This window comes from Eurypyga helias, unplaced genomic scaffold (genome assembly GCF_000690775.1).
Source record: "Eurypyga helias isolate BGI_N326 unplaced genomic scaffold, ASM69077v1 scaffold31210, whole genome shotgun sequence".
Classification (NCBI taxonomy): domain Eukaryota; kingdom Metazoa; phylum Chordata; class Aves; order Eurypygiformes; family Eurypygidae; genus Eurypyga; species Eurypyga helias.
The window spans coordinates 1-21,604 of record NW_010225543.1 but is presented as its reverse complement, the minus strand read 5'-3'; the positions used below and the strand labels follow the sequence as shown (position 1 = coordinate 21,604).

The 21,604-nt window shown below is 39.7% G+C and overlaps 1 protein-coding gene across 1 annotated transcript; it reads right to left on the bottom strand.

Annotated features, from left to right (window-relative positions):
* Window positions 1–4,503: 4,503 nt before the first annotated feature.
* PNPT1 (polyribonucleotide nucleotidyltransferase 1) lies at window positions 4,504–21,394 on the bottom strand (the record flags this gene model as incomplete). Its single annotated transcript, XM_010149792.1, has 26 exons — window positions 4,504–4,658; window positions 5,389–5,547; window positions 5,899–5,946; window positions 6,340–6,418; window positions 7,007–7,062; window positions 7,159–7,265; window positions 9,146–9,229; window positions 9,704–9,787; window positions 11,341–11,404; window positions 11,502–11,573; window positions 12,232–12,338; window positions 12,444–12,497; window positions 13,299–13,388; window positions 13,497–13,563; window positions 14,315–14,351; window positions 15,124–15,194; window positions 16,634–16,736; window positions 16,833–16,929; window positions 17,086–17,143; window positions 17,702–17,753; window positions 18,253–18,439; window positions 18,723–18,836; window positions 19,549–19,596; window positions 19,688–19,751; window positions 20,234–20,283; window positions 21,289–21,394. Coding segments are annotated over 25 exons (2,055 nt in total), but the record flags the coding sequence as incomplete, so codon positions are not given.
* Window positions 21,395–21,604: the final 210 nt, after the last annotated feature.

Sequence of the window (21,604 nt, the reverse complement as noted above, 5' to 3'; positions counted from 1 at the left end):
GGCGCTTCTCGGCCGGGCACCGCCCGCGGCTTCCGGGCAGCTTCTGAGCAATCCACCCGACAAAAATGAAGCCTTGACTGTACACACGTAGAGTGTTCTAAGTCTGTTCTGAGAGCTGGTACCGGCACAAAGCACCCCGCTTCACGCGCGCGGGAAGGGCGGCCGCCATGACACAAGAGGGTGGGCGAGATCCCCGTCCCCACCGGCGCGTTTCGGGACACACGGCAGGGCCCGGAGGCGAAGTTTTGGGAAGAAAAGGCTTCCCCTCGCCTCACAAAAACAGCAGCAAGGTTACGTTGGGGCACCTCCTTGAGCGGCTCCAACCCTTTACCACAGCCAGCCCCGCAGGAACAGCCGCACCGTTGTGCTGCACGCTCCTGCGCTTTGTCCGGCTGGACAGAAGGCTCAGCAGCTGAAATCAAAGTTGAAGCTGTTCTGTGAGGCTTCTCGATGAGAGAAACATGCTTAATTTGTCCTTATGAACGCTGCACAATTTAAGTCAGACCACTTCCCAGGCGCTGTGGAGTCCATAAGTTTTCCGTGCTAAAAGCCAGCTGCACGTCCTCCGGACTAAGAATAATAACACAAAATAATTCCATTTCAGTGCTTGCATGGGAACAGGGGAAAAGGATACAGAAGCGCGCGAGAAGTCAAGCTGTGTGAAACAGCAGCGACTTCGGGGAGGAGGGGAAGCTTGAAAGTCTCTCACCAAACCGTTCCAAGCTCTGAAGGGGAATGGAGATGGGAGGGCAAGTGCTGCCCAGGCCAGGGTGTGTCTCCTTCCCAGACAAAGCAAGATTTTTCTAGCCCTTGCCTCATGGTAAAAGCAGTTACACCCGTATAGCTCTTACTTACCAGACCGGCATTTCTCTTAGCGTAAACTCGGTCTTGTTCCAGATGAAGGAAAGAAACAGTTTACTACAGAATATGCCACTACGTGCAACTGTTCCATACGTTAACAAAGTATGGGAGATTTAGGCAGATTTAGAAAGCTTACATCTACGTAAGGTTTAAGTCTCAGCTTTTGCTCTGACATTAAGATTTACCGCCATTCAGCACACCAAGGGTGCGACAGCCGTGGATCGTCGCTCCGCGCGGTTTCCAAGCAGCTGCACTGGTGTCGCTGAACAGCTGAGAAGTCCTTTACATTCCTTCAGAGGCAGCCTCAAGCGTCCGAGGACCGGCCAGTCTGCTTATTTAACACCTGCTAAACAGCCCACCTCGAAGAAAGGTTAAGAGAAGCACCCTTAACAGGGTCCTGCAGAACTAGGGTTCAAGGCAAATCAAGCCCTTATTTTAATTTTTCACAGGGGCCACTAAAGGCACACAATCGTGAGTTTTCTCTGCAGATGATGGCAACGGGAAGACACACCTCTGCAAACTAACATACACACTTATCTCCAGCTGCAGACAGTATAGGAAGACATTTTAGGACATGTGCGTCGTATCATTATGGATAACAAGCCAGTCACTGTACAAAAGGCCGCGTTACACTGGTGGTTTTACCAACCACGGTTTGAGAGTCACGTGAGGCAGTTTACGGTTGGGTTCCACACAAGCCTTCCCCCACTACACGTCAGTGGCCTTTTCCACATTACACGGCCCGGTCACCCTCAAGGTTTTACATGTCGGGCATATCGGTACCTCAGTGAAAGCTCAGTATAACACTTGAAAAGAAACACAAAACTCAATGGCCACAGCATATTGCTGCTTCAGGACATCTGCCACCTGCAAACTCTCTCGCCCCCCTGCGAGATTTCCACGCACGCTCTTTACGTCTTCAGACCACGTGTGTAAAGCTAAGTATGAGCTGTCCTACTCAGCTTCCACGCAGTACTTCTCCAGATATGCAGAAGAGCAAGAAACCACAGCAGAATATCCTGGAGCAAATTCTTGTCTGTCCTGGCGAACAGCTACAGAAGGAGTTGCAGATCCAGGAGCCAGAACTGGGATTAAAAAAACCCCATCTCTCTGCTTAAGCTGTGAAATAAATCTGTGACCTGTCCAGGCAGGAAATCAATGACCTCTCTGGAAAAATGCCACTCCGGAACACACCCAGACTGCATTCCCTTGGACACGGGGGCTCCTTTTTTGCACAGAACAGCATCCAGGACTAGACAGCCTGGGGTGTCGGAAACCGCAGCACAATCTTGTCATCTGTACCAAGGAAGAGCAAGTCAATTCTGAGGCATAATAGGCAATCTTTGCTTATCCTCTGCAACATCTTTGCCTGAAGATAGGCAAGACTGACCCCAACGGCTCTTGCGTATCCGATTTAAGACCAGGGTAAACACAAGTCCAGGAAAGCAATACATCTGAATCTCTGCACCGCAGGATCCACAGCAAGCAAAGCAGCACTTTTTCATTGTGGCACTGCACCTGCCAGCAGCTCCTCTCTCCCCATTATCACAGAGTGACAGGCTATAGCTGTCGGAGTTCTCTGTTCTTCACCAAAACAAAGAGTTTTGTTTGGGTAGGCTGCAGACAGAGCCAGTCATCAAGTGTCACAACACGGAGCAGCAGGGAGCTCTAAATTTTTTGTTGTTTTCAGAAACAAGACAGACAACTCATTCCCAAATCACAATTTCTTGGAGTGAAATTAAGTGACTCTATCATTCCCTCCGGCATATAATTCCAGAAGTACAATTAGGCCAGCTCTTACGCTTTTACTGTAGTACTTTATATTTATTGCTGGCATTTAAAGACAGCCCAGCTCCTGATGCGTTGCATCTGCGCAAACACTTCAGCTTTGTCAAATAAAGGAGTTTCTGGCCCTCCTGACCTGGCGTAATGCTGTACCTGCCCAGCTTCACTTTCCGAAGCAACTCCTTTCAATGGCTTCATTTAAGATGGGTCATTAGAGAAGCGAATTATCTACGGCAGCAGAGACAAAAGAATGAAACACACCATTTCAAGCATGAAAAAAATCAACTACTGCCATAGGGCTGAGCTTGCTCTCTTCCTCACTATTAACCTACCTGCTCTCTGATCACAGCTGGTGTCACCCCAGAGTCAAGCACCTCCTGCCTTGGTCCAGCCTGCCGCTACCGACAGCTCTCAGGTGAACCTGGGATGACTGAATCCAGCCTACCTTCCCTCCAGGAAGGTTCAGACCTCCTCAGGTAAGCGCAGCTGGTCTGTGCTCCTCCCAGACAGTTCCCAAGCATAATTTTTCCCGCCCCTTCCCACAGGGCTTAAAGCTTATGGAAAGTCAGGCAGACTATACAGGTTCTGCCACAGGAACATAAAAGTCTTTTTCCTGCTTTATCATCTAAACAAACAGAAAATCCCCCAGCACTCCTGTAGCTGAATTACTGAGACCACTACAAATCACTAATACTCCTGTTACTGCAGGCAAGAAAAGACCTTCACAGGTAAGAATGGCATTCTTTTGGCTCCTAAATCATTGGTTTTCACAGATTCAGGTGTAAGCATCCCACTGGTAATGTGCTAGCTAAAAAAAAAACAAACCCTTCCAAAGTTAGTATTTTATGTAGTATTTTAGTAACTAGACTAAAAATCATATTAAACAAGGACATAAAAATTCTTACTAAGAAATAACAGAATACTGTTCTCAAAGAATAGGACAAGGTTACTACTAAGAAAACTTTTTCAGTCTTAAATAATGAAAGACAGAGACAACTACAGAGAAGCAGACCAGTCATTTCTTTCTTCTTTAATATTTTAACTTAAAATTAAAAAAAAAAAAAAGGGCAATTTTTACTGTACATTCACATTTCTCCTCTCCCCAGTGCTTGGTTTTTTCTTTCAGGAGGTTCTGAGCCCACCTGATGGCAGATGGGAAGTTGATTTTCTTACTAGGTCTACGTACAAAGTGGTGAGCATCAGAAGGGACACCTCTTTCATTTTCAAAGTCTGTACCTCGCAGCAGAAAAACAAGTACTTCCCGTGAGCCCCTGGGAAACGTTTTGAAGTCTAAAAGAGACCAGTGAATCCACTGATGGAACATAATCAACAGAGGAATTCCGACACTTAATGAGGGTGTTTTAGGGGGAAGATTTATCACATCAATTGTTTATTCCAAAATAAATTTTATATTTTAAAATTCAGTGTCAACGAGCCCAGACAGTAAGCGATGATGATTCAGCCCAGATCTTTTCGTCCTCCTTCTGCTCAGATATTTTAGCAAGTTTGAACCCTGTGACAGTTACTGATGTATTTATCTGAAACCCTGTCAATCATGTTAAAGGTGGTACTTCCAAGTCTTTACAAGATTGAAACGTTGAGCAAAACATACACGGAAAAGCCAGTAAAACTTTGGCCAAGCGTGCTTCTCAACCAAGCACGCAGGAAATAACTGTTAAATACTTGCTTCTCACCTGACATTCTTATTCTGAGATGACAGTGAGAAGAGTCTGAAGCACTGAAATGCAACCCGCTCTTCAGTCTATACAATTTCACGTTCTTAGATTCTCACCTCACCCTTGCTACACAAGGTAAGAGCATTGTTTGTTTCTGGTTTTATTTTCAAAGGTTTTAATTAAGTTGAAGACTTTGAAGTTCTACATCACCTTTAAGCATAAATAGTGTCTATTTTAAAAACACGATTCACTACCATCCACCTGCAGACTCTTGCCAAGGCATCTACAGATTCTAGCGAAGGCTGCTTGTATTTCCAAACTATCACACCTTTTTTCCTGAAAGAGAGAGAAAACACTCTGTAAACAACTAATTATATATCAAGGCACAAAACTCAAAACCATGTCTTAAAAAATTCTTCAGGGAATTTTCATGTCTTTTAGCATTATGAATCATTCCTAGACTGCCTCAGGTCATCATTGGCGCATCGCATTTCCATTTGCCAATCTCACTGCGTAGCTGCTATCAATTTTCCAATCTGACACCTTCCTGACACCTTCCAATCTGACACCTGGTCTAGTAGCTTCCTAAGGAAAAAAAACCTGTACACAACAGTTCAGCTGTAAGTCGACTGTCAGTCAAATACATGCTGGGAAACTAATTCTAAGGAAGAGCTTTGGGCATTCCATTAATTGATGAGAAGTCTCCACTGACTCAAAACTTTCAAGAAAGCACTTCTTTTTTCTTCTCTTCTCCTACCCTGCTTTTGGTTTTCCTCCTTTAAAAAAAGGGTGGCAAGGTAGAGAAGAGGGAATGCTTATGTAGATGTTGGAGACGAACAAATCAGTTTGTTTCAGAGGAAGTGGGCTGTCTTGGATGCCTGAAACTGTCAAGAGTTTTACACTACCAAGCTCCTCACAACTGCAGCACACAAAAGGGCAGTTGCTAACTTGTGACTGGCAGGCAGTATACACACACCATGGGAGGGTAACCGCACGACAGAAAAAACAGATTGGCACAATTCTTTACAATAGCTGTAAATAAAGTGCAGTACTGAGTCAGCCTTACCTGTTACTGGGATGAAGTGGATGACTGTGGAACGGTACCTCCCAGTACAATACTGTTTTTGTCAGTTAGAGTTTTAAGCACAGTGGTGGCTGGGGACTGTAGAATTTTACGTGAAAGCCTCATCCTACCATCAGTTGGATCACGTCCAAAGTATTTAACCTGTTAAGAAAACAGATGACTTTAATACTGACCAACTTAAGAGCTGGAAATAACATTTTCCTTAAAAGGTGTTCTGTTTGGGTTGGTTTTGGTGTTTTTTCCCCCCCCTCCCCTTCAACTGGATGCTAGAAAAGCCATAAACAACAGGCACTGTTTAGCCTATAGTGCTCTGTCAAATTCATGTGGTGCTTAGATGGCAAGAGTGTGACACTAAATAAATGATCAGGCCTTTAGTCAGCACAGGAAGGGAATCTGATATGGCAAAATATTTTCTTCATAAATATAAGAAAAAATTCACTCAAATTCTCTGACAGCAGTTTGTTAGCATTTTAAAGTTGAAAAATTAATTACCTGAATTTCTTGTCCAACTTCTAATCCCAGGGCACTAGGATGTTTGATCTAGAACACAGGGTTTTTCAGACAAATTTTATTTCAGTCTGACGAAATTTGTAAGGTTAGTTATAAAATTAGGGATTCTTCAGACAATCAGAGTGGCTCGACACTACCTTATGAACAACGGGTTCCTAAATGTTATGTAGAGAAGGGTATCGCAGCTATAAAGAACTGGGTGATGGGCATAAAAGCACGAACAGTAGGATGGCAGCAGGCATGTAGTTAGACCGCAGCTTCAAGCACAGGGCAAGCAGAGGCTAAACCAAGACGCTGCTGATGTAACAGTTCTTAACATGATGCTCTAGAACAACAGTTACAGCTGATGCACACTATGTTTAGCGAGAATCAATTAAAAACAAACAAAAGAGTCTTGTTTATAATTGTTTAAGCATGTATTACCTTTCTTTGATCAAGTTGTGAATTATGAAGTAACACTGGTGTCATGTTTGGGTACAATTTTACCATCACTCCAGAATCTCTGCAACAGAACACAGCTCAGTTATTCCAACACACATTGACAGAAGTCTGTATGTATTTTACTCTGCATATTGATCCCAAAGCAATCATCAGTAAAACTTTTCATAAACAAGATTTCACTCCTCCCCTTAAGAAGAAAAAAAAAACCCAAACCTTTTATCAACCATGACATGTCTACCCATTTTTCCTTAATTGGAAGTGGATAGAAATTACTTATTAGAGAAATACACTGCCCTGAAGTAAGTAACACCCAGAAAGCACATGTGACTTCAATCCCATATTTATCTCGCAAAAAGGTGAAAAGCAAATTCCCACCACCTCTCTCAGAAACCAAGATGAAAAACGGCCTTAGGTGTAAAATTTAGAGACACATTCTAATAACTAAACAAGCAGCAAAAATAAACAGCCTTATTAAGAAACAGAATAATATTTTCCACAGAGAAAATATTAGGAATGATGCAGACACCAGTGTCACCAGCATAATTCTGGCATCCCTAAAAATCAAGCATTTTGCACGGTATTTAGACAACAGGAATATAGCTATAGAAATAAACTAACTTCTGCTTCAGCTCCAGAACACTTTCCATACCTTATTTCAGTTATTGTAGCTGTATAAACTGCACCAAATTCAAGATTAACTTCCTGCTGTAGGGAGGGGGAAAAAAAAAAAGAGATAATATTAAAGACACAAATTCACAAAATGCAACTTGAAAAAACTAACAACAAAAGGTCCATCCTTACATCATCTTTGCAGATTTCATGGATAAATTCTCTCGCTTCGTGCATAGCGCTAGGTGTGGGGGCAAACACGGAATACGTCTCTTCATCCAGCTGACTTACAGTTACGCCTTGGAAATAGAATTTAATGAGAGGCTTTAGGGGAATGTTGCTACTGTTCCAGCAAGCAGATAGTTTACAGACTTGCACAGAGCAAAATGATTTTGCAGACTTGTTAAGATCTCAGAGCCCTAATCATTTCAAATATTCTTCTTCAATTAGGCACTGGACAGCTTTTCATGGAACTGAGTGGAAATCATGTTAGAGGTGTACCTGCCAAATTCCTGGACAAACTTGTGCCCCATACGGGAGCGTTCACATTTGCAAAACTATTATAATCCTTTTATGACAGGAAAAAAATTCTGGAAATAATTTTGGTTTTAGGAGTAAATCTCAGCTTCTACAAATGAATTTTGTAAGAGATTTTTAATAAAACTATGGTTATCATTAATAGCTGATGGCAATAAAGTGTTTCAGAGCCAGGACATGGTAGGATTGCATGGTAAAATTCTTTGCACCTCTAGACTAGTTTTCTGGCCAACAGACTGCATAGGCATGCAACCAAAGTGAAGTCAGTTTTTTTTTTCCCCCGTTTCTCCACCCCAACACCCCGAAAAACACTAATCACGCTAGCAAGAGCATTAAAAGAGTTTCAAGTCAAAAGCAGCTGAAGCAGAACATCTACTTGATACACTACAGACATCAGCCTTTTTTAGTGTTTCAGCTTTCTAGAAGTAGGGAACAAACTTTACTATGTCAAGCAATAAAAGAAAGAATTTGCATTTACAAAGAAGTGCTCAAAACAATTGTGATATTTAATCGTATCACAGCAGAAACTCACCTCTGCTACCATGGCTGACTATTGCTTGAATATGACTATCACGCTGGAGACGTGCTAAGGGTGGGCTATGTCTAGTTTCACTGCTCCGAGTCATTTAAACGCGGGTTTCTAACAGCGCAGTCGCCCAGAAACACAACGCTTTGCAAATTGCATTCACTCGCTTCTGAAGGCAACCACGCCGGCAAGCTACAGGCCTAATTCTAACTGAGCCCTCAGCCCACATTCGTCTCAACCACAGCCATCAATTGCCCTAATTTAGGAAGCAGTAGTGAAAAAAGCATCAACTTTGAATTTGGTGGAAACTTTAGTCAGGAAACTTTGGTCCCGCTACTCGCTACCAGTTTAAGTCCCACTACAGGTTGCTCCTACAATGGGAGGGCAAGTTGGATTTCTAACATATGCCAGCATGTTAGCAGCGTATACAATCCTAGGAAAACAGTCTAAGTGCTATAGGAAAAGTGCTTAGTGTGCCCTCTCAACCACAGCAGAAAAGCTTCATTTTACAGGAAGACAAGCTGCACAGAGTTGATCTCTACGTATTTGGGATCACACCTGCTTGACTTCACATCTTTCATTCAACACTATCTGCAACTGTCCCTAGATGAACCTTTAATTCTCTTCTGTAAGCCCTGAAAGACACCATCCCACGTGCACCAAACCTCTGGGAATGCCTGCTGCAAGGCAAACGGCAGGCACTTCCAGAGAGAGAATCTACAGAGCCAAGTGGAGCTGAAGTGAGCTCGACCTAGGTCCTCGAAACACACACATCTCTCAAGACAGAGCACAGACCTAGAACAGCTAAACCTACAAGTCTGAAAACAAAGGCAAATAGTGTTCTGCAGTCTGCAGCAGGAAATACAAATTAAGAAGTACTCCACCCTCCTAGTGGTTCTTCCTACCAGCTTCCTGGGTCATTGCTGCTGAAGCACAAACGCCTGTTCTACAGAGGTAAAACAGCTACTTAGGAGTTTCTGAAAGGGCATAAAGATAACACTGAGATTCAGCAATAGCTGTGCTAGTAATACCTGTGCTACCAAGATCCACTCATTAAAACATCTGTATGGAGAAGCTAATTAGGATAAATTATCACAGGAAGCAAGAATGTCTTACCAGTCTGTGCTTGAAGTTTTTTCAAGTTATAAGCCCCAGGACCCACAAATCTTAACCTCTTTGACAATGGAACGTGGATAGTTTCTGAAAGAACATTTTAAAACGCTTTGAAATGTCACATATTACGGTCTTGAAAGCTACCACAAAAAAATACATCGCATTCATTTAGATTTTAGTTTTCTATTAGCTACTGCTGAACAACGATGTAGAATTTAAGATTTGAGAATTGAAATAAACGAAGACATAGCATACAAATACTTTGATGAGTGTAAATCACCTTAAGCCATGCCAATATTGACATCTATTTTGTGAGAGTTTCACGTAACTTCAGTTTAATTCTGTTTTCTGGTGTACAGTGAAACAGCACAGCGCTGCCGCACATGGCAGCAACAAACCACAAAATTTCACCTCAAAAACCCAAAGGAAGAATAACCCCGAGGGGCAGGAGCAGAAACATGTAACAAACATTCACTTAAAAAGCTGTTCTAAGCAACAGCTTACTGTTAAAAAGGTAATTCTAAGAGAGATGAATTCGTATCAACATACAACTGACATTACCTACAACCGGTCCACTTTCTTTTCTGTTAGGTCTGGGTTTTGCCAGTGTTTGGTTCATAATTTGTAAAATGTCCCTCTTCGCAGCTGTGGGGATTGGAAAGAAAGGAGGAAGAAGGAAAAATAGAGAGTTTTGTTGAAGATTAAGATAAATTTATGCAGTTTTTTGTTACAAAGTAGGTGAAGATCCATTCATAAAATCTGCCTCCTGCCCAACTTGAGCACTGACCACGGTACACACTTCAGGTTGTGCATGTTTGTGGCAGTACAACACGCTGCTGTCTGCATAAAAACTACGCACTCAGCACATTTATTGATTTTATGCAGCCTAGAACATTACACACAGCTCTGTTTCAGTGTATTATTTAAATAAATCCGAGTGCCGGTAAGAGCAACAGGGTGTAGCATTGATGAGTTATGACACACTAGCCTGGAATTTTAGCAGACCTGCTTCAAGTGACACACCACTGAAGAGGAATTAGTTGGTATTACATTTTAATAAGGGTTTTCTCAGTAAATTCTTGCTATTATAATCAAGTTGCAAGTTCTGTCTCACAACTATTTAAGTCCTTATTAAAGCCTGTAGCTTCAGATTTTCATATGGCTCGGGAATATTTCAGCTGCACACATCCAAATACAGACAGCAGTAAATACAGCTGAATTCACAGCAAAATGAGAAAGTTTGCTGTTCTTTTTATCACGTCATTCAGCTGGATTTTAAAAAAAGTCATGTAATAGGCTGTTTGCGTGTTAGCCCAAACCCATTTCGGGGTTACGGTAATGCTTTACTTATTTAACCAGCAACAGATGCCTCCTCTCTCTCCCAGATTTCACCAAATCAAAAGTAATCCAGAGCTTTGGTAAGCAAGGCTCCACTTCAGCCCTCGCTACTCGTGTTGTTCACAGGGTGTTGAGCTGCTAGATCTTAGCCATGAACTCCCTGAGACGACATGGACTTTTACTTAAGTTCTAAGAACTCAACTGCTTGAGATATTTAAAAATTGGTCTGAAGTTACTTTAAAGTTACTCTGGAGTTTAAAACAACCCTTTTTACTGATTTATGGCACAGCACAGAGCAAACTTTTTTGTGCCCCAACTCACCACATATGGTCTACAATCAGTATGACAAAAATTTATAAAAACTGACATGGCTTAGTAATATTGTACTCAAATCCAAAATAGTGCATGTGGGTATTTCATCATGTATCTACCCTGATGTTGCTTTTTTGTATAAATTTCTAACCTGGTGACCATTAGTATCACTCCTTTTGCTAAGAGTAATGTATTGTTCTCTCTTCTTTAAAAGTAACCTCCAAGAAGAGTAGCACAAAACTTCCCTGATGCTATGTACGATACCATGAAACTGAAATGTGGTGGGGAGTTCTTGGAGACCAAGTTCTTCAGTTCTTGGAGAGTGAATGCTCTCCTCGGACACAAAAAGCTATTTATTTTGAATGAAGCATTTATATTGAAGTATAAACAGACAACACCCAAACCAGACCAGTTTTTTTTTAAGACAGCACCTTTCTTCCACAAGAACGAAAAAAAAAAAAGTAATAATTACTTTAACAAAACTTAGAATTTAATACAATTTATCATTTAATATGATGAAATAGGTGCAGATACAAATGTGGACGTACCTGTAGCATGCTGAATAGCTTCCATTACAATTTTGATGGGTATTCCTGGCAGTTTTAGATCAACCTGATAGGAAAAGAGTTAAGTTACATCAATACGGAAAGAGGGGTTTTTTAGGTACATTCTCAGAGTTCTATCTTAGGAAGATTTAATGTTACAATACCTGCAAGGCAGTTATTCCTTTATTAGTACCTGCCATCTTGAAATCCATGTCACCGTAGTAATCTTCAATTCCCTACCAGCACAGGCAGAAAGAAAGCACATTGGAGTAACTTCATCCCAGCGTCTCATTATATTAAAAGTAGATTCCACATTTCAATAAGCCACAAAGTAGTTCTGCAGACTTGGAATTACTTCTGAGGCTCACATGTTTTCCTTCAGCCTCATTTTGCTGCTCATGGTTAACACTGTTCCCTTCTCTCCTTATAAATCAAGAGCTTTCGTGGACTAGTTTCTGAGCAACAGATCCGCAGAGGAGTCTGTCCTAGCAGTGGCTGCCACAGGACAAAGCAGCAGCACAGTAATGTGTACTCCCCGCCACCAGCAACTTTGCCAAGTGCTCATTCTCCATCCAATACGTTGTGGTTTTCAGTAAAGTACTCAAGAATTAGTAACCTCTTCCTCCCAAGAGACAAGCAAAAATTCACTGGAAAGAGAGCTTAAAAGAAGTAATGGAATGAGAAAAAAACCTAGGAAACATGAATGGACATTTCACAAAGATTTTCTGAAATAAGGGAGTAATTTGGAAGACAAAACAGAAGATAAAGCTATTCAGTATTCCCAGTAGCATAAGTCCCAGAATTAACTGGGTAAACCATTAGACAAGGAAGGCCGTGGGGGGTATTTTACAGAATTAGAGCACCAATAAACCCGACAGTGCTAGGAACACTCACCAGGATGTCTGTCAGCAAGCGATAGTCCTCAATATCTCCTTTTTCCGGACTGTATTTGGTAATGAGACCTATTGCTACACCTGCCACTGCACTTGATACTGGAACTCCTAATAGTGGTAAATAAGAACATATTTTCAACACCTTTGGTCATTTCCAAATCCTACAGTATATTACCATGTGTAATTTATGCCTAAAAGTGCCCTATTTTGTACCTGCATCCATTAATGCCAAACTTCCACCACATGCAGAAGCCATTGAAGACGACCCTACAGAGTTAGAATAGGGGGGGCGGGAGGGGGAGAAAAAAGTATTAAATATATTAAATATTGGTATTTGAAAAAAACTTGCTAGTGATATTATTCAATGACAGTTTGGCTTGCTGCTAGCTATAAAGTACTGTGCAGCAACACACATACTACAATAAATAACAGCAATTAGAAATTGTCTGCCGCAGAAGTATTTTTAACAAGAAATGGGTAATATAGTTTGAATCTTTTATGATACCGATACAGAGAAAGCTCTACATGCATCACAATTTAATATTAAATATCCTAGACAAGGAATCTGTGGGTTTCGCAGGAAGCTGCAGATGGAACTCCTTCCCTTTCTCCACTAACCCCTTCTTGCGACACAGAAGAATCTACAGAAAGGTGAAATGGAGAGCACTCTCCCAAACTGGGAAGGAATAAATACGGACAGCCAGGAGAAGGCAGTCAGTCAGGGTACCAGCTGCGATTAAACACTGAAGAATGGGTCTCAACACACACTGATATATCTTCCTAACTCTGTAGCATAAAAATGCCCCAAATACCATTTTATTAAAATCAGAATTTATGTTCACGTCTCCTACTGATACGGTGCTGTTATACAATTTGAAAGGAAGGTCCATTGTTCATGACCATACACATCCTTTTCATTTTAAGTACTTTAGGTAATAGAGCTAGCAAGAAGGTTAAAAATTAAATCTAGTACCTAAAATGCCTACAATTTCGGTTTGTCAAAGCTGAGTTTTTTAAGAACCAAACTTAGTCCCTAGCATTACGTTAAAAATAAGAAAATCAGGATACCATTTGACTCTAAGACTTCAGAAGTAACTCGTATTGTGAATGGGAAATCCTCAGGAATAACTGGTTTCAAAGCTCTTTCTGCCAGTGCACCTGTTAAAAAAACAAACACATCCACGAACACCAAGTTATCCATAAATAAAAACAATCAGACAAAAATATTAAAACTTACAGCATGGGATTTCTCTAGGCTGAACTTACCATGTCCAAGTTCTCTTCTGTTCATACCGGTAACTTTGCCAATCTCATTCGTTGCGTAAGGAGGAAACTATGAAGTAAAAAAATGGACATATAGAAGATACATTAATTTTTTTTCTCCATTTAAAAACATGCACTTAAAAAAATTCCTTGATGTGGTGCATTTCAAGGAAAAAAAAAATTAAGGAAATTAGAAAAAAAAAAAAGAAACTACCACATGACAGCCATTTAGCTTGCAAACCAGGACCAGTTTAGGTAGTGTTTAGTGAATTCTATTTCCACAGAACAAAAGAGAATAAAGCAATCGCAAGGTAGTTGAAAAACAACACAGCGAGCTCAATCCAATTAAACTTGTCAAACAACACATCAGGAATCTGGTTTCTGTCATACAGATAATGGAACAAGATATGCCTGTACGAAATACTTTGGGCAAGTTCCAAAGGCTGAGAGAGAGCCAAGATGTAAAAGCCCTTATTTACTATTGGTGTAGTATGTCAGCTGAACATATTAGTAGAGTTTACTAAAAATAAGAGAGCAGGTTAATCCTGCTTTCAGTAATAACCCAGTCTTAAGGAGCTAACCTAATGTTAGTATCTTAAAGAGGCTGTATAAAATGACAATTTGCAAATTATCTAGTGCTCTATAGGAAACCAGCACTTTTGTTCATAAAACTGCAGTATAAATTCACATATGAATTAGAATGAATAAATTTTAGCAAATCTAGAGATAATTTATATCCTTGGAAGTGACTTCATCTTTAAAAGCAAGATATGAAGCCCTCCTGTGAATCATGCAGAAAGCTGTGACAGAGAAACTCTCACCTCATAATGCAGCATGAAGTTTTTATCTTTTATTCCACTATTAATCAAAAACAAGACCATGTCAAAAAAAGAGCAACCAAACATGTCTTACATACAACAGGTAATACATAAGATTATATTCAGTTATGTTTACAAACAGACCCAGCAAAACCAACAAATGAATAGATTTGCTAATCACACATGTTTTTTCTAAGGTTTTTACATAGTAAACAAATTAAGAAAAGTCTACAAAGAAAAAAATCTCATGTGTTAATCATTGTTAAGTTTCCCTAGCTCTTTAGACTAGAATAGGCCCTATCAGTTCCTTATTTTTTTCTTCCACTTGAACCAGACATGACAAAGAGAACGTCACTCCATGGGCTACGTGCAGCCAACCCATTGAGCACAACCTCAAAACTTCTAAAAGATTAAATTAGTAGAAGACATATCAAATTCCAAGCGTGATGATAAATACTTGGAAGAAAGGGAGAATCAACTTTTATCAGTTGTTTGATTTAGAGAGACTTGATATATGGACAGGTTTACAGACTGAAGAGTCATTCACTATCTTCTTTCTCTTAAAACCCAACAGGATGTTACTGGTTACTCTCCAGTTTCAAGTGTCTGTCTATGGAATTAACATCACCTTAACAAAAACTTAATTGCCAAGAGCTCTTAAAACCAGGCCACTTCGGGGTCTAATTGTACATATTTTTCAGTCCTAATGCATGTGTATATACGTCAGTGTTCAGGGAACTTGTGTCATGCGTGCTTCCCTTAAATGCTCACCCTCTTAGTACCACTGACAAATCACCAAGAGACACACGTACCTCACTGCTGTTGAGATAACGTCTGATTTTACACTTGATTCTATAGAGTCAAATGTAACTGTACAGAGAACCTAAAATAAAAAGACAGAAGGTAAACAAACTGCTCTTAAACTCTTCCATCTTTCACAACCTTTACTGTTTATGAAGAATCAGAAAGAATGACTTCAGCAACAAATACGATGCCATCACCTACCACTCCTGCAAATGTTTAGTTTCCTTCCTTGCACAAACTTATTCATAATCCGTAAAGATTGTATTATCTTACATGGGATCACATTTAAAATACTAATTTAATGCTTCTTAACCCGGTATGAGCTTAGCATTGCTCACTAAGAAACCAAAATACTTCACTTTAAAGCCAGGGCCAGATGTAGCCCCAGTGTCGTGCCTGTTTATCACACGGCCTTGCAGCATGTGTTATGTTTAGTGGGGTAAGAGGGGACAACGCTGAGGAGGAAATCACTGTTTGCAACTACACGCGTGCCCTGAAATAAGCCAGATCAATGACTGACAGTCTCCTAGAAAATGAGCTGTAAAAATATCAGAGATCAAATCTTGACTACAATCTGAATTCAACACACTCAACATCTGAAACTTTTAGCAAAGAGGGGAAAAAAAAAAAATCTCATTAATGTGATTTTTTTTCTTTTGCGTACGATTTCTTTACTTAGTCCAGGTTGTATATGAAGTTCCTTTTAAACGATCTCTCATGCCATGCACAAATTTAGCACTGCCCTACATACCAGTGACCCATTAACAGAGCCACTCGGTTTTCTAAAATTGAACACTATTATATTGTACATGAAAAGCTTTTGTTTCAACAAATGTTAAAGTCTACACAGAGGGGTGGAAAAAAAAAAGATACTATTTTGGACTCCTCTTATTAAGAAGGAATTTTACTTTAAGCCATCATGAATCGGAAGGTTTTCTTCTCAAACCATCTCCTCCCAAGATAAATCCCAACGAACCAAAAGTGTTCCAGGTCCGCCAGCCTGAACAAGGAGAATCTTTACAGCTTCTAACTCTGGTTGTTAGACATTTATAGAATCACAGACTGGTTTGGGTTGGAAGGGACCTTAAAGCCCATCCAGTTCCAACCCCCCTGCCATGGGCAGGGACACCTTCCACTAGACCAGGTTGCTCCAAGCCTCATCCAGCCTGGCCTTGGACACTTCCAGGGATGGGGCATCCACAGCTTCTCTGGGCAACCTGTCCCAGTGCCCCCCCACCCTCATTCTTCAGGACATCTGATGACACAGTAATGTTACCAGACTCCTTCTGGGCACATGTGCTTAGAATGCCATCCTAACATCTGTACTGCTCATGCCCCAAGGAGCCAAGCTTCAGTCTACTCTCTTAATGGACTCACATATAGTTTAAGGAAATCCAAAGTTTCTAGTTATTACTGTTTGAATGTAAAGAAAAAGGAAACTCTGCATTTAAATGAAAGATACAAATCTTTCAGCTTTTGATAAATTAATTTATAATTCCTGATGTTTAAAGATACTACCTGTGTTTGACCTCTCTGAAATAAGGCTGATCCATGAAGCATTTTAAACAGGTTCACTTCACATTTGATATCTCTGAGGGAAGTCAAGTCTCTCCCGTCACACCTGCAGTTACATGCAGAAGTTGTGAGATCAATGAAACTATCGTCTTGGATAAAAAGTTGACAGAAATATTATTCAGTAGGAGTTGGATTTGCTTACCTTCTATATTCATTCAGAACAAGATTTCTAAAAATATCCTTTGAAACCACATTGAAAGATTCTATGATTTCATAAGGCTCGGCCTCTGGAAATTTTTCTGGGTATAAAAAAAGAAATCTCATCTGAAGTTGGAAAATGAATTTTATAGAACTTTTAGTAAAATAGCTTGGCCAACAAAGGGCATACTGTCACTCCAAGTAGTGCTAGCTCCATGTAAGCATTCTCTAAATATTAAGAAAGTAGAAAAAAATACCTTTCAGCTCTTCTTCTGTTTCAAGCCTTATTTTGTTAATTGCTTCATCTCTAGAAATCTAGAACATAGGATTTGCAACCAGTTAACACTACAGGGCAGAATAACAAAAAAGAGATTTGGGTTGTTGGGTTTTTGTTTGTTTTAAAACTCTGTAAAATTCAAGGAATAGGATTGCCACACAAATTCAAACATCAATAATCATAGAATACCAGGTCAGAAGGGACCTCAAGGATCATCTGATCCAACCTTTCTTGGCAAAAGTAGAGTCTAGAAAAGACGGCCCAGCACCCTGCCCAGCTGAATCTTAAGTGTCCAAAGTTGGGGAATCCAACACTTCCCTGGGGAGATTATTCCAGTTGCTGATTTGTGTCCAATCGAAATCTCCCCAGGTGTAACTTGAACCCATTACCCCTCATCTTTTCCATGGGACTCCTTGTAAAAAGGGAGTCTCCAGGTACCGCAAATATTCTGGTATGCAGGAAATCACTGAACAATTTCTTACCGCTATTGCAAATATACGCAGAGGAGAAGAGTTTTTATTAACACTAGTGTAAAGAACTAAATGTTACTACAGTTTCATCATGAAATTAATTAAAAATCATGTTTGATTACTTACTTTATCATGGTTAGAATCTGTGAACACCTCATAGATCTTGTTCGAAGCAAGTCTTGCAGAAGAAAAGAAAAAAATGTTTGAAAACACAGCCTAAAAACCACATGATCAGTTTATTTGAGGACTAAATGTTTTCATTAGCCGTATGAAAAGGACCAGACTGACATTTATAAACATTACTAGCTCCAGCTATCCTTCTGCCTGCTCTCCTACACCTCTCCAACATCAGTTATGCCACAGCAAGGCTCATACAGGCACACATCCTGACTCCTCCTGTTGCCAGTCCACAACAACGGCAAATTTGGCTTCCACAAGGTTTCTGGGGTACCTGTCTTGCCCTGTCTTTTTTCCTTAGTACAGAACAAGAGAGCTGAGGCTGTGTTCCTAAATTTCTATGGAAAACACAGCAAGCAATTCTGAATGTTCAAGACATGCTATTTTCTTAAAAGCCCCAAACTATCTGATCAGAGGTCATATCAAATTAAACAGCCGTTAAATAAGCATTTTGAGTCACTTCACAGAATTTAGATCAAAATTACTGATTCTGAACTTACTTCTTTGCACATTCCACAATCTCTTCAGGGGCAACAAACAACTTCTGAACAGTTCTCTTCACAACACCCTGTTCTTTCACCAGCTGTTGAATCCCCTGAATTATTTGCTGGGTGTGCTTCACCCCTACTTTGATGGCATGACAGAAGTCTTGTTGCAGTATGTTCTCAGCAGTTGCTTCCAACATAACTATCAATGGAAAGTTAAGAATTGAGTAAATTACTATTTTGTTGTTCAGCAGCAATCTAACTTAACTGAGGAAATACAGATTAATATTAAATTGCATAAATATAATAGAATTCACCTAACCTTCCACTGTTGTTTATTGTGTACTACTATTAGTAGTTGTGTATTAAATGTGTATTTACTATTGTGTAAAACTCACAAAATTCAAAGATTAGGAAAATATCTGCAAAGAGGCACCTACTTCATTTTCAAACACTCAACAGATATTAATAATTAACCTTCTTACCAACTTGATTTTGTGGAGCTGCAGCAACAATTAAATTTAAAGCACTAGAAGACATCTGTTTTCGAGTTGGATTGATTATAGTTTCTCCATCAACCAGTCCTACCCTTACTGCACCTACAAACAAACCCCAGAAAATTATTATTATAATAAGGAAGTTTTTAAAAGCTTCATTTTACTTTGAAAATTACACATCTAAACCCAGTAATTAAAGGTATGGATTCATTTTAAAGCATCAGCATGTTAGCTATATATTAAGAACAAAACTGTAAGGCAAAATTATCTATTCTGGAATTTCTTCTGGGTAGTATTACTGGCTAGGGCATATAATGTCAAGTAGCATTATACAGAAGGCTGTAAGTCTATTGGGTTAGTCATTTGAGCACATTTTCTAGAAAAAAGGGCAGGTGAAGGGACAATACAGCTAAATATTTGTTCTTGGCTAAATCATTTATCTTCCCAAAAGATATTCACAATGAAATAAAGCTCTTCTGGAGTTCCTGGAGAAAAAGTATTCTTCTCCAGCTATTTTCAAAGCAATGCTTTCCAGGACTAAGTTTCTCTAAAGGTTTTTTTTAAAAAAAAAAAAAAAAAAGTTATTTGACTCCATACTATATTATTTCTGGATTATAGATCCTTCAAGAAGTATATTTAGCCCAGGAAAAATAATGCTTTGAAGTGCAGTAATTCTATCCATTGCAAAATTATTTTCAGTACTTAAAAGATACTGGTCTTTTGATTCAGGTTCTTGTTAAAAAAGAAAGTATGAATTGTGGTCTAAGTCTTCCATTATGTTCAAATCATCCATCATTTCAAAATGTTTACTTACCAATAGGACCATTCCATGGTATATCAGATAATGCAAGTGCTGTAGAAGCTAGAATGAAGAGAGAAAAGTCTGTATTAGAAGAAAAAAATTAATCACATTAAAATCACACACAAGCAGCAATTTTCCACAGTCCTCTTACCTCCATTAATTGCCAGAACATCAGGATCATTGACACCATCTACTGCTAAAAGATTACAAAGGATCTGGCATAAGATAAAAGACAATGAATAATTTTGAGCTAGGCATTTTTATTAGCCATTAATACAAAACTAAGGGTAATAAAACACAAGATTCCACATATTTATACAAGCTTACACTACAAATGAAAGTTTGCTCAAGTATTTAAAGGAGAAAGCTCACAGAAAACCCATGAGTATAACACTGCATCATAACATATTCTATTAGCCTTTCTTTCCTCTCTTCTACAGAGGATATTTGAATTTTGTTCCTCTATCTCTACAACAAAATTGGGATCTGGCATGTAATAAAAATAACAAGACAAGAAAATTACTAATAAAAAGCAGTATTACACTATTAGACTGTTTTTCAAAGTGTAAACCCCCTCAGATACTAATAAAAATAATTTTTCTTAAAACTGTGCCTACACCATATGAAATTTTCAATGGACATACTCAAGTTTTCCATTCAGAGGTGGCAATAGTTAAAGGCAGTGAGCGTGACCTACCTGTGTATCATAGAAGTAGCCTAGGGGAAAGAGCGGTCTGATTGACCGATCTGCAAAAGAAATAGTCAAAGTCTAAGTGGTATTTGGTTTTCAGTAGTCACTATTTCCTCCGTCTTGTAATAACACCCAAAGAAACTGACAAAATGGTTTAAATCAAAGGCCCAAACACGAGAGAAAAGGCAGAGAACCCAGAAGAAAATTTAGCTTGACAGAGTCAACTCTAAAATTTCAACAGCACACAGAGTAAAACAAGAGGTATTTGGGTGAGCACACACACTGTAACACAAGGTGAAAACACTGAGTCTTCTTCGCTTTAGGATACAAATAGTCTATTAAATAGCATTTCACCAGAAATGTCTTCAATGAAGGGACACAGTCCTCAAACAAAGGAAAGCAACAACAAGATTCATGTGCAATACACTGCATTTCCATGATGCTGAGGTTTCCTAATAATTCTATGTCTCTCTGAAGTGCATAGGACATAGTGCATGTGTAACAGCCCAGGCCTAACAGGCTGTTCCCTCTCCTAATTCTTGTCACTGCTGTCTTAAGATGCTGACACGTTTGGCTTCAGTTTTATATAAATGGTGAACTTCAAGGCATTATCTTATTCATGAATGGTGATAACTGTGGTGGAGATGACTTTTCAAGCAGGGTTCAGAGGGAGAGGACAAGTATTATAGCGGTCAGCAAATCTGCCTCCTTACATTTCAGGGTTTAGCCTGGCTGTCTGTCTCTTCCTCCTGTCCAGAGAGATGAGCAACTGCAGAGATGACATCTCTACAGTCAGGATGAGATCTTATGTCAACAAAGGTGACAACAAGACTTCTCAAGATCCAGGCTTACACATGAAGGAATACACACCCAGCCCCAGCTGATGTATCATTTTAAAAACCAGTACCGATAAAGGAGAAACTAGAAGTTTGTTTTCTTCTGACATCACTGCAGAAATAATCAACTCTGAAAACAGCAGCTATAAACTATTGCATTTTCAGACATTTATGAGGTATCACAAAGTATTTAAAATACATTGTAAAAAAAATGTTTTGGCCTACCTATTACTCTGCTTGTAAGAATTTCTTTATCAGTGGAACCAAGTTCTCTTCTTAGATAGTTTGTAGGAATTCTTCCTGCTGCAGCAGCTTTCTGACGATAGTCAACCTTTTAAAAACAAAAAAAGGATTCATTCCTAAAGACAGCCAATTACAGAGCCACAGAATCATTCGGGTTAGAAGGGACACCCCTGAAGGTCTATAATCCAATCCTTTCCTCAGAGCAAGGTCAGCTTCGAGTTCAGATGACATCATTCAAGTCTCTGTCTTGATGCCCAAATGGACCCTCCTATTCTGTATTATAGAATCATAGAATGGT